Below are 13,326 nucleotides of genomic sequence, written 5' to 3'. Positions count from 1 at the left end.
ACACCACATTTTTACCCAAAACATTAAGGTGTTTGGTTTATGGATCTCCCCCTCAAGTCTGAGTCCGCCTGACCACTTTTATCAAGAAGACTTTCGATACAAAGAGTCGTCGTCAAACCATCGGCTCTGATAGCATTGTTAGATGTATATTTTTATAAGAAAATATTGAGTCCGGATCTCTCCGGTGAAATATAAAAAATTAAATATAAAAAAATTTAATTAATAGAAATAAATTTTAAGGGCGAGAACGTTACACATGAGAGATTCCCATGGGAGGGAATTCTTTTCCGAAAATATTTATTACTTTTTTTTTTTCTTTTATAATTTTGCTCTTTTTGTACTAGTAATTTTCAAATATAAAACGAAGAATTGTATTATTCAAACATCGAAATATTGACAAAATAAGTGACGGTATATATATTTGTCTTTATTTCTCTCGTACTCTTTAAATAAAAAAACGATAAATTAAAATGGTTTAACTTTAATTGATATCCACCAATAGTGTAAAATAGTTTTACACAATCGTCCAATAAATAACCATTATTTTGTCATGTCATATTAAGAAAGTGGGGTGATGAGGCGGAAAACATGATTGGTATTGATTGATAGTGTAAAATTATTTTACACCGCAGATGTATATCAATTAAATCCTAAATTGATTATAAAAAAAAAATTAAATCCTAAATTAAATGCGCTCCTAAATGATCATGTCCCCACAATTTATACGTGTGGACTGTGGGCTCAAGAACTACCGAGTTGACCAAAGACTTATTAAGCTTAATTAATATCTCAATTAACCTTTTCTTGACAGAAAATTAAGAACTTAATGAGAATTATAGAATCCTCTACCAAACACAATCATTTCTTAAATACATCTCTTTTTATTCTTCCTTTCATTATCTTCTCAATCCACATTTTCCACCAAACATCAAAATTAAATTAACCATATCATTTTCCCGGAAAATTCCCCTGCAAATTTTCTCTTCATAGAAAATTCATTCTCTTCAACTTCATCATGGCTTGTAACCATAGCCATGACTCTGTACAAGTAATTTCTTCAATGGTGTTATTGGTGTTAATGATGGTGTTGAGTTTATCTTCACAGACTTGTTACAGTTTTGGCAAATTCGGATTGGATATCCATCATAGATTCTCCGATCCAGTTACTCAGATTCTAGGCATTGATGATGAATTTTTACCTCAAAAAGGAACTCCTCAATATTATTCTGCAATGGTTCATAGAGATCGCGTTTTTCACGGTCGTCGACTTGCCGTTGATCACCGTACTCCGGTCACTTTCGCCGCCGGCAATGAAACTCTTCGAATTGCTGCATTTGGATTGTATGACACTTTATCTCCCACTTGTTAAATATTCCACTTTGGTTTATTTTTTCTTATTAGTTTTGTTTTAAAAATAAATAATTTAAAAGTTTTTTTTTTTTATGGTCTTGGTATTTATCAGAATTTTGACTATAAAAAAGAATTTATGGAATCCAAAAAAATAAAATTTTATCTTGAAAATAAGTCAAATATTTGTAGTAGTACTAATAAATTACGTCATTTTCTATACAAAAATTATCTCTTTTTATTGAGATTCCTAAACAATGCTATAAGGTAGTACTTGTTACTAGTATTTTTCAAAAGAATATAGGGAATTTATTGTGTTTGGTTTCGTACATGAGAAAGTGTATGGGAAATGAATATTGATTTCATTAATGTTTTGTTGCGTGAACCCTCCGGTTCTTGGGTAATGTCTGATCAAGAATTGTTCCAGAATGATCTGTCATTTGGTGGAGTTTATTAATCACTCGAGTTCAATGTCTTTGTTAGTCAATTTGATTAATTTGAAAACAATAATATTAAGCTGGAAAATTCACTGGTCTTTATTGTGATACAATACAAGAGTGTAGTCTTTTGCTTGCCAGATACAACTTGTTGAAGGAAATTTGGGCTTAGTTTATCAGTATATTTATCCTCCTTCTTTTTTAGGATTAAAAAAAAGTTTAGGTATGATAACATAAAATACTAAAAATAATCACTTACACAGTAGTTAAGAATATTAACATTAATTGAAAAATATGTTTGGATTTTGGAATGATAACATTAAATAGGGTGAAGTTAGTTAGAATTTGCTTGTTTGAGTCAATCAAATATGACAAGTTTCTTTTTTCCTTATATTTGAGTCTAGAGTGAATATTGTATATGATTTTGTGTATGTCTGTAATAATTTATCCTCTTTATTTGGATTTCAGTTTGCATTTTGCCAATGTTTCCGTTGGGACACCGCCTTTGTGGTTTTTGGTGGCGTTAGATACCGGGAGTGACTTGTTCTGGTTACCTTGTAATTGTACCAGTTGCGTGCGTGGCTTAAAGACACAAACTGGGAAGGTATGCTCTTTGCACTCTCTTTTTGCTGGTTAAGATTCATACTCATTACTCAACTATAGTGACTCTATCACTATACTTTGTATTAGTATTGTGTTTCCTTTGTAATAACGATACTTATATGAAACTTTATTTTCATCTTAATTAATTGTTACTTGTTAGATATCTTGATGGTTAGTCTTGATTAAATGGATTCTCTTTTCTTTTTTACCTATGTTTTTTTTGGGAATTCTAAACAGAACGTGTCTCTCTTTAATTTATTTATTTTTCATTTTCAGACAATTGATCTTAATATCTATGAGCTTGATAAGTCATCTACAAGGGAAAATGTTCCATGCAATAGCAACATGTGTAAACAAACACAATGCCCTTCATCTCGTAGTAGTTGTCGCTATGAAGTTGAGTATCTTTCAAATGATACTTCGTCTTCTGGATTCTTGATAGAAGATGTCTTACACTTGATTACAGATAATGATCAAACAAAAGATGTTGACACACAAATTACTATTGGGTAAAATTCTCAAAATCTTGCTGAGAAATTATATTGGCCGTGTTGTATTTTGAAGCCTGAATGCATTCTTGGTCAAATCACTTCGCTTTGATTCCTAGTTTCCAGTAGTGATCCTTAAACTAATAGTCAACACAATTGCTTCTGTAATGTTTGATTCTCTCTTTGAAACTTCCTTCTATAAATTACCCTTTTGTCTTCGATGTTTCTCATTTTCTTGCTATTGATAACCTTTAGAGTGTGTCTTCCTAATACCAATTTACGGAATTTGAGATCAATTTTATTGCAGTTGTGGCCAAGTTCAGACTGGTGTGTTTCTAAATGGTGCAGCTCCAAATGGTTTATTTGGACTTGGTATGGAAAATGTATCTGTTCCGAGCATCCTAGCCCAAAAGGGGCTTATTTCAGATTCTTTTTCAATGTGTTTTGGATCTGAAGGTTCCGGAAGAATCACATTTGGTGATACTGGCAGCTCGGACCAAGGAAAAACACCATTCAACCTCAGGGAATTGCAGTAAGTGGATGTTATCGTCATTTCTCTTTTAACAAAAAGTTATCAAATTATGCAAAAGAAAACATGAAAAAGTGTCTAACTTACTAGTGCTTATTTGGATTTTGACCTTGGATATTTCTTGCCAGTCCAACCTATAACATCACCGTTACACAAATTGTTGTGGGAGGAAATGCTTCTGATCTTGAGTTTCATGCAATTTTCGACTCTGGTACCTCGTTCACATACCTAAATGACCCAGCTTATACACTAATATCTGAGAAGGTATTATATAGTTTATCAATATGGAATAAGGAATTCCATGTCATTTGTTGTTAAAATATTTTCATTATGTTTGTAGTTCAATTCTCTGATCAAAGCTGTTCGACATTCACCTCAATCACCCGATTCTGATCTCCCTTTTGAATATTGTTATGACATAAGGTAATAAAGGTTTGAAAGAAACAATCAATTTTTCTTCTTTTTTATAAACAATTATTATTAGGTACTGAATTTAATTCTACTTTACCTGCAGTCCAGATCAGACAATTGAAGTTCCCTTTTTGAATCTAACAATGAAAGGTGGAGACGATTATTATGTCACGGATCCAATAGTACCAGTTTCTAGTGAGGTGAGAACATAAGCTCAAATTTTTGGTTTTTTCATTCCTAAAATGATGCTTTACCTTCTTAATCTCTGATTCCTTTTGTGATCATCCAGGTTGAAGGAAATCTTGTTTGTTTGGGGATACAAAAAAGTGGCAATTTGAATATCATTGGACGTGAGTATAACAGAAGAAATATTTCTTCTACGAAAATATATGATGATAAAGTTTTTCATTCAGAGTTATCAATTATATTGTCCATTTTGAAACTATTTTGTTAATCTATGCCTTTTATTCTTAGTTGTAACTTGTAACAATGTCATGACAAGACCATATATGACTTCATGCAGAAAACTTCATGACTGGTTACCGTATAGTCTTCGATCGCGAGAACATGAATCTTGGTTGGAAGGAATCTAACTGTGAGTGTAATTAACCTCTTAAGCATTAAGATCTTGGGGCACATTTTACTTCTCTTTTCCATTGATTGTTGTTGAAACATTGAAATATGATCTTCTTATCAGGTACTGATGAAGTGCTCTCCAATACAATGCCTATAAACAAATCTCACCCTCCTGCAATTTCCCCTGCTATTGCTGTGAATCCTGTGGCTAAATCAGAACCATCAAGTAATACTGGCAGACTTTCACCTAGTCAGTCATTTAGGATGAAGCCTACTTTTGCATATATGGTGATCCTTTTTACACTTATAGCCTTCTTTTAGCATCTTTCTGTCATTCTATTATGTATTGTTTAAATTAATAGGCTTATTAATTTTATCATACGAGAAGCAATATTGCTTCCTTTTTTGTGTTTTTTTTTTTATAGTTTTCATAGCATTAATTTGATCTTGGGTTTGTAAATAATAAGTACATAGCAATAGCAGAGTTGTAAACTACAGAAATTCCATTCTCACATTATATGTTATACGGCAGTTGGTTGGAATCTTTTATTTTCAATGCTGATTATCTCCAAAAACATTGCAATAACTGGACAAGTCAATGCACAAGTCGGTACAAATAAATAAATAAATCAGAGTCTATGAGGTAAAGGCCAATGTATTTAACAAGAATTGATAATATAAAAATTGCATTTTATATTTAATGTATAGTAATATTTTAATAAATTATTATTATTTTTTAATAAAAAGTTACTATCGTTGGGCTTTCGACATCGTTCACGCTTCAGGCCTATTGGGCCGGGCTGAAGCGTGAGGGGGTGTGTTAGCGGCCAACACTCGGTGGGATTTAGTCCCACATCAGATAGATAGGACTCTTGAGAAGAGTTTATAAAGAGGAGACAATCCTCACCTTACAAGCCGGTTTTGTAAGGATGCGTTAGGCCTCGATATTCGTGACAAGCTTAATCCCATAATTATGAATAGTGGCACTCATTTAAGAACGTTTTATACCGATTAGTCGGTTTTTGAGTCAGATATCAAGTTTTTTTGTTTTTTAAAAGTTTTATAGTGTAAAAAAAAAGTTTTATAGAGTATATCTTCAATTGTCAATCCAAAAGATCTTCACATTATGAAACCCATGAGAGGCAATTGCTTTTGTCTTTTATTTTCTTATTTAGGACACTGAATATTAATGTTTCTAATTAGTAATTAGCACCTTTGGACTACAATCCACATTACCACTAAAAGCTCCAATAATTATGACTTTGGAAAAATACCTTGTCAACATCATAACTAACAAAGTTAAAATGCTTAGAATGCAAGTTTAGGAAGAAAAAGAAACAACTGAGATGGCTCAACCGAAACCATCTTAGATTCTTCCATCATATTATTGAGGTCATGTCCCTAGCCTTGCCTTGTTGGTAAGAACAAGGAAATATATGTAATAGTAGTTGATTTTGTTAGCTCTTATCAAACTTTGGCATGACCTAACATCAAATCCACATTAAAGAGCCAACAGAAACATAGTAATCTAATAACCTAACATATCATTTCTCACATTAGGTATAGGACAATATACCAGAAAGAAAAGAAAACATGATTGCCTTTTGGTAATACTGATGAAAATGCTTTGACATTACTACATTGATAATTCTACTTAAACAAATTGGTTGTCTTAAGCTACATCATATCAATAACTAACTAATCACTTTTTTCCACTCTATAAATAACAATGTTATCCACAACTAGAAGCTAAGAAACATTGAATTAATAGTACTAATTTGCTTGCATGGCTTCTATGGTTACATTAATCTTGATTTTATTTCTCTTTTTTTCACTAGTTTCAACAGGGAATTCACTTAGTTATAATTACTATGAAAAGACATGTCCTGATGTAGAGTTCATTATTGCCAAGACAGTAAAAGCTGCCACTGCTTCGGACAAAACTGTCCCTGCAGCGCTTCTCCGAATGCACTTCCATGACTGCTTCATTCGGGTAATGCTACAAAAAGAAACTGATTCGAATTCCATCAAGTCAATGAATCATGAACTTGACCTAGTCATGCCAACTTATAAAGATTGGATGATTTGAGTTCTGACTTTTGTGAATTCAATCCAAAATGCAGAATTGAAACATGAAACGTCTGATCTTGATTTGACGGTTCATACCGACAACTGCATGATTGTTTGAATGCACTAATCAAAATCTGAAACCATGCAATTTTCTCTTTTTTGAAGACATCGTAGTATATCTCATTCTTTTTGTTAAACTTTTTTGAAGGGATGTGATGCTTCTGTGCTGCTAAACTCAAAAGGAAGCAACAAAGCAGAAAAAGATGGACCACCAAATGTTTCTCTGCATGGATTCTTTATCATTGATAATGCAAAGAAAGCGGTAGAAGCTGCTTGTCCTGGTGTGGTCTCTTGTGCTGATATCCTAGCACTAGCAGCAAGAGATGCTGTATTTCTGGTATAATAATATAATAAAGCTTAATAAACTAAAAAATTATCATCACATAACTAATTAAGGATCCTATATAACTATCATTAATTTTCTTAAGCTTTGACTTATACGACCAACGTTTTATGTGGATTCAATATTGTTGCAGTCTGGAGGTCCAGGTTGGGATGTTCCTAAAGGAAGAAAAGATGGAAGAATATCCAAGGCCAGTGAAACAATACAGTTACCATCACCAAACTTCAACATATCACAACTACAGAAGAGCTTCTCTCAAAGAGGTCTCTCAATGGAAGACTTGGTAGCCTTGTCAGGTAACAAATTTCCAAGCCCAAAACTTCACCATTTACTTTTTCTTTAAGTAGCAACAAAAAAAAATGAAAATTGTTCGAGTACATCAAAAAGTCTCATATTGTTTGATAGTCGAGGCTTGGGTGATTTATAAACACTCACACTCTTAACTAAAGACAAAACCATGAGGGCTTAGACACAAGACTAAAGTGGACAATACCTCGAAAAAGTGATGCAACAGACGTGAGGCAGGAACATTAATGGCACCTTATGTGGAAATCGAGGGTCTAAGTCACGCAAGAGGGCTAACATAACATGCCCTTTTGCACCTTAGGCTTGACGGGGAGCTACTGTTCTGATACACCATAAAGTTCCACATTATTTGGGAATTGATGCTATACCAAAAAGTCTTGCATTGTTTGGTCATTGATACTAAGAGTAGTTTATAAACACTCACACTACTCAATCCGCTTACACACAAGACCCAAAGCGAACAATACACAAAGTGTGTGTTTATAAACTACCATTAATCTTCCTTTCCAAGCAATGCACTACTTTTTGGTGTACTAGAACAAAATTCCCTCCAATTTTATATTTTTTCATCTCTGTATTCCATAGTTAATTCAATTATTTCTAGTAGTTATCTCTAAATTTGTCTCTTTTTGCCCTTATGTAGGAGGACATACCTTAGGTTTCTCTCATTGTTCATCCTTCAACAGCAGAATCCACAACTATGATGCTACACATGATGTGGACCCTAAATTAAACCCATCATTTGCATCAAAGCTAAAATCAATTTGTCCAATAAAAAATCAGTTAAAGAATGCAGGCAGCACTTTAGATGCTTCTTCAACTACATTTGATAATACATATTACAAGTTGATCCTCCAAGGGAAGGCTATATTTTCTTCTGATCAAGTTCTTATTGATACTCCAAATACCAAAGATCTTGTATCTAAGTTTGCTACCTCACAAGATGAATTTTATAAGGCTTTTGTGAAATCCATGATCAAAATGAGTAGCATCAATGGTGGTCAAGAGATTAGGAAGGACTGTAGGGTGGTTGGTTAATTAGGAAGCTTTTCTTGGTTTAATTCTAGTTGAGCTGTGATATTCTGATTCGTTTCGACATTCTGTCTTTGGCAAGTTCAATAAGCTAGATAGTTTATAACTTTGATTGACTTATAAGTTCCCTTCACCAAAGTAGAGATGTAGGTGTTGGCTACATGAGTTTATCTCAATAGTTTGTGAAGTAAGTTTTTTGAGAAGCTGTTTCAATATAATTTCTTAGTCTATAGAATCTTTTTTTTCACTTTTATCTTTGCTATTTTGCCTTAATCCTCTTTTACTATTTCTTAAAATAAAAGAATAAATTATTCTCTTGAGATACTTAATTTTTTCTATTTTATTATTTTATTATTATTATTATTTATTTTTTGTGGTTAATTAGTTTTCAATAATATAATAATTTTCCAAAAATAATAATAATAATAATAATAATAATGTAATTTTCCACTATTTCCTTTTGTCTGGAACTCACTTCTACACTCTTCTGAGAACTGAAATCAATCAAAGCACAGCACCCATGGCGTTTACTCACTCTCTGCCACCACCGCTTCAACTTGTTAAACCCTCTTCCATCTCTCCAAAACCCTCCATTTTCTTCAACCAATCCTCTTCCATCTCCTCTAATCTCTTCAACCCCCCTTCCACACTTCATAACCCTTCTCCATTTTCCACCCTCCGCACCAGGATCATCGGTAATTATTAAACTTCTTAATTCAATTAACTTTACTTCTATTACCGCTTTTTTTTCCCCAATTAACTCGTCCATCTCTGATGCATGTAATTTCGCCATTGTTTTGTTTTATATTAATTAATTCAGTTAAGTCCAAAGCACAAGAACCTGAAGTTAGTGTGGCTTCTGATGCATTTACGCAGTTTAAGCATTTGCTTTTGCCAATTACTGATAGAAAACCCTATCTATCTGAGGGAACAAAACAGGTTATTTTCTTTTATTTTTTTGTTTAATTTTTTTATTTTGTAAAATTGATTTTGACTGAATTTGAGTCGAATGTAAAGTGATTTATGTAAGGATATATCCATGTAAAAGTGAGTTGAATAAAAAATTTGAGTGTAAAAATCAATTATAGAATCAGAAGCTACAATTTTTAGCTTCAAGTAGAATAAATTCTAGAGTCAAAATCAATGCTAATTTAGAGAAACCAAACATGCCAAAATCAATTTTGACCCCTCTAGAAGTGGAACCAAACATGCATTTAATTAAGTGTTTATTATAGCATATGTGCGGCTTTTGTATAAGATAGTAAGTTGTTTTTATAAGCAATGTCAAACAGTCTCACAAGTGCTATGTCATCAGATAAGCTTAAATAAAGTCAATTCAAGCAGACTCTTAATTTTGTGCATTTCTTCATTAAATATTGACTTGTGGTTGTGGCTATTTTTATTTTACCAGGCTATAGCTACTACTACTGCCTTAGCTAAAAAGTATGGAGCTGACATAACAGTTGTAGGTATGTTAATATGTGTGATTGTGTGAGTGTGTGTATACATTGTGTTGATGTTATGCATTTTTATTAGGGTGTTTGTATGAAGCTGCAAAGGAAAATCTTTTTACATTTTTGCTTTATGTACTTTATATACTTGTGTAGTTATCGATGAACAGCAGAAGGAGTCACTGCCTGAGCATGAGACCCAACTATCTAGCATCCGTTGGCATATATCTGAAGGTTTGTATAAAGCTTTTTGTCTATTCATCAGTCGTTGAATTCTTTTTTTTTTGTTGTGGAGTTAGCTCTTCTAAAGCGAGTAGTAAACTAGTGACGTAAAAAAGAATGATTGATATTTCAAGATGCTCATGATTTGTTATGTATTTGTATGCAATACCAACCCTTGATTTATTTATCAGTGATTGATAGTAATCACTTTAGAGGAACCGAGTCATTTTCTTGTTGAGGCCCTTGAAGGTACATTATCAATAATATGTTTCCTTGTTTGATGAGCATCAACATCCCTTCCCAGCTTTAGCATTATCTTAGAATGTTTTTGAATTGTAAGTTTGTTGTGTATTTTAGTTGAGCTACTCCTATAGAATTGTGGTGAAAGCACAACTTTGATTAATTGATTTAAGATCCTAAAAGGATGTACACACAATGAATTATAGGATTTGATACACAATTATTTACAGCACAAGCAGAATAACACAATACATGTAATTGATTCATGCATAATTTTTGTCTTGGGTAAGAAGGGGATTTGAGGGAGTGAAGGGTAAAAGAGGATGAAAGGGGAGGGATGAGGGGAGACTGGCCTGGGAAGAGAAAACGTTTTGGGTATTTTTTCTTTTTTAAGGGATGGTCTAAATTATTAAGTAACAAATTTTTAGAGTTACTTTGTCTAATCCCATAACCCTATTTTAAATAAAACATAGAACAAGTGTTTTGTGAAACCAAGCCCTTCATTTTGTAGCTAATCAAATGCAGCGGCAGTGTTAAGAATGATGCGATATTCATTTGTTTCGCTCATTGTTTTAATCAGTTCCAACTAAACATTTATGAAATATAAGCGGGCTTAAGGTGTAAGAGTTATTATAAATCATTATTCATCCCATCATTGTGTTTTGTATTTAATAATGAAAAATACAGGTGGATTGAAGGACTATAAATTGCTTGAGCGGCTTGGTGATGGAAGTAAGCCAACGGCAATAATTGGTGATGTTGCTGATGAACTTAATTTGGATTTGGTAGTTATTAGCATGGAAGCAATTCATACAAAGCATATAGATGCAAATTTGCTTGCTGAGTTCATTCCCTGTCCTGTCATGCTTTTGCCATTGTAGTTTACACTTTTTTAGACTTTAGACAAGGAATATTTTTGTTTCATTTGCAATGTCTTCTTTGCTGCAATTTGATGTTCAATGTTGTTATCTAGTATATGCTACTATAAAGTGTTAGTGAAATTTTATTTAAGCATTCTGTATTTGACTAAGGTGGAGAGTGTGTATGTTTGTTCTGAAACTTGACTAATAATTAATCCTGCAAAGGAAATGATGGGCATGTGAGGATTTAGATCATTTCATGTGAGGCTATAGCTTTTCATATGTATGAGGATTAATGTTAGTATCAAGGAATGTGGGCCCTCCTGTTTTAGGTTGTGTATAATTTTCTTCTATAATTTTCAAGAATCACATGTTGGTTTGGTTATATATCTCTGCAAGTCAGCAAGATACAAAGTACAAACTAGATAAGAATAGATGTGTGTTTCCTCTATCGACATTCCACACCATTCAGGATTATGAAACAACATGCTAGCTAGACAGGTGAGCAAGAAAAATTCATGGACGAGCTTTGGGGTGAGTATAATATTTGCAATAGTGAATATAATTTAGTCACACTTATATTTTGCAAAAATAATGAGATATTGCACCGATTTCATTTATAGTGTCATATTTACAATAAAAATATTTTAAAACAAGTGTTATTTATGTTTTTGGAATAAAGTGAGTGTTATTTTTATTTTCAACACTATTAAACATTATGCTTTTCTTTTTTTATAAAATATTGTTAAATATTATGTTTCTTTTGTATAATTTAATTATGGGGTTTTCTAACTTAGACCCTAGTTAGGTCTAAGTTAGCAAGGTGCACCTTTTGAGTTGGACAAAAATACCTTTTTTTTTTTTTTTTGAAACAATAGAGCAACTGGGGCATGTATGTAATTTGCATCATAAAAATACCCTTTTTTTTTTTTTGAAACAATAGAACAACTATTACATTTTTTAAATTTCTTCCAAATTTCGACCTCATTTTACGTGCGAATCGAACGCCGATTTCAAAAACTAATACCGGAAACCTTTGTAAAATTGAAAAACGATCAAAATCCATATAAGGAACGTCGAGTTTCGTTGAATATTGAGGGAGATCGAACCGGGTCAAAAACCGGGTCGCACGACCCGTTTCTGCATAAAACGGGTGGGAGGGACGATGAACAGTGCGCGTCGCCCACGCCCACTCTCACCGGCGGCGCGTGGGGGCGCGTGCGGCCTCAGGGAGGCTCTATTTTTTTTTATTTTTTCATAATAAAATAGTAGATAATATTCTGGAAATTTTGGTATATTGTATGAAATTTTTGGAGACCCGAAACTATTTTTAGTTAATTAAATGAGTAAAAATGTAATTAAAAATATTATAATTCCATAAAAAATTTCCAAAATTTTATGTAAAGTACTATGAATTATTTAGAACCCTCTTGTGTACCTCACTCTCCCTAGTTCAAGTCATGAAATTATTTTCACAAATTCCGCTGATTATTTAAAACCATTTAACAAATAATAATAATAATTTCATAGATTTGTACTCTGAAATCAATTGTTTTTTTATTTGTTTCTAATAAAATATTAGATAATATTCTGGAACTTTTGGTATATTTTATGAAATTTTTTGAGACCTGAAACTATTTTTCGTTAATTAAATGAGATAAAACGGTAATTAAAAACTATTGTTTGCTTCTGAAACCATTTAGCTGGAAGAATGGTTTCAGAGAGTTATACTGTGAAACCATTCTAACAGTAAAATGGTTTCAGAAGCAAACAATTAAAAATCAACTCCCCTGAAACCATTCTATCAGTGAAATGGTTTCAAAGTACAACGCTCTGAAACCATTGTACCAGCTAAATGGTTTCAGAATGGTTTCAGAAGCAAACAATTAAGAAATTACTCACTGAAACCATTCTACCAGTAAAATGGTTTCAGAGAGTTATACTGTGAAACCATTCTACCAGCTAAATGGTTTCACAGTATTATATAAAGATAATTAAAGGTAGTGAAAAATTGAGTTTTTTTTTTTGTGTCCAAATCAAACGAACCAAGTCTCTATTTGTAGAAAAAAAAAATTATGAATTTTGGTATAAAAATAAAAAAATAAAAAATTAATTTACAACGAAATAATTGAGTTTAAAGTATTAAATGAAAAAAAAAACACGCCAACCACCCAGCAGTTGACACGTGTCCTGCTTTTTTAAAATGAAATTTTCTCTCTCCAGGGGAAGATCTAGTGTGGTGCACGCGCTGGCTTATCATGGAGATGGATGATCTGGACTGTCTGATTGATCCGACAGCCATGATGAGATCATCTCTTGGCCGTCTGATGGAAATCAACGGTCTGTAACGG

At 32.7% G+C, this 13,326-nt stretch overlaps 3 protein-coding genes across 3 annotated transcripts; all 3 read left to right on the top strand.

Annotated features, from left to right (window-relative positions):
• Positions 1-788: 788 nt before the first annotated feature.
• LOC123882388 (aspartyl protease family protein 1-like) lies at positions 789-4,933 on the top strand. Its single transcript, XM_045931244.1, has 10 exons — positions 789-1,341; positions 2,253-2,388; positions 2,664-2,896; positions 3,183-3,407; positions 3,533-3,668; positions 3,745-3,827; positions 3,919-4,015; positions 4,105-4,165; positions 4,339-4,410; positions 4,513-4,933. The coding sequence occupies exons 1-10, from the start codon at positions 1,016-1,018 to the stop codon at positions 4,710-4,712; spliced, it is 1,569 nt and encodes a 522-aa protein (XP_045787200.1). The 5' UTR covers positions 789-1,015; the 3' UTR covers positions 4,713-4,933.
• An 877-nt stretch (positions 4,934-5,810) lies between these two features.
• On the top strand, positions 5,811-8,437 carry LOC123882386 (peroxidase 64-like). The gene is made up of 4 exons (XM_045931241.1): positions 5,811-6,384; positions 6,670-6,858; positions 6,998-7,160; positions 7,814-8,437. Exons 1-4 carry the CDS (start codon positions 6,178-6,180, stop codon positions 8,206-8,208), a joined length of 954 nt encoding a protein of 317 aa, XP_045787197.1. The 5' UTR covers positions 5,811-6,177; the 3' UTR covers positions 8,209-8,437.
• Positions 8,438-8,658: 221 nt separating this feature from the next.
• On the top strand, positions 8,659-11,145 carry LOC123882387. The gene is made up of 5 exons (XM_045931243.1): positions 8,659-8,897; positions 9,023-9,141; positions 9,614-9,671; positions 9,810-9,887; positions 10,803-11,145. Exons 1-5 carry the CDS (start codon positions 8,723-8,725, stop codon positions 10,994-10,996), a joined length of 624 nt encoding a protein of 207 aa, XP_045787199.1. The 5' UTR covers positions 8,659-8,722; the 3' UTR covers positions 10,997-11,145.
• Positions 11,146-13,326: the final 2,181 nt, after the last annotated feature.

This window comes from Trifolium pratense, linkage group LG4, assembly GCF_020283565.1.
Source record: "Trifolium pratense cultivar HEN17-A07 linkage group LG4, ARS_RC_1.1, whole genome shotgun sequence".
Classification (NCBI taxonomy): Eukaryota; Viridiplantae; Streptophyta; class Magnoliopsida; order Fabales; family Fabaceae; genus Trifolium; species Trifolium pratense.
This window is presented reverse-complemented; position numbering and strand designations above follow the sequence as displayed.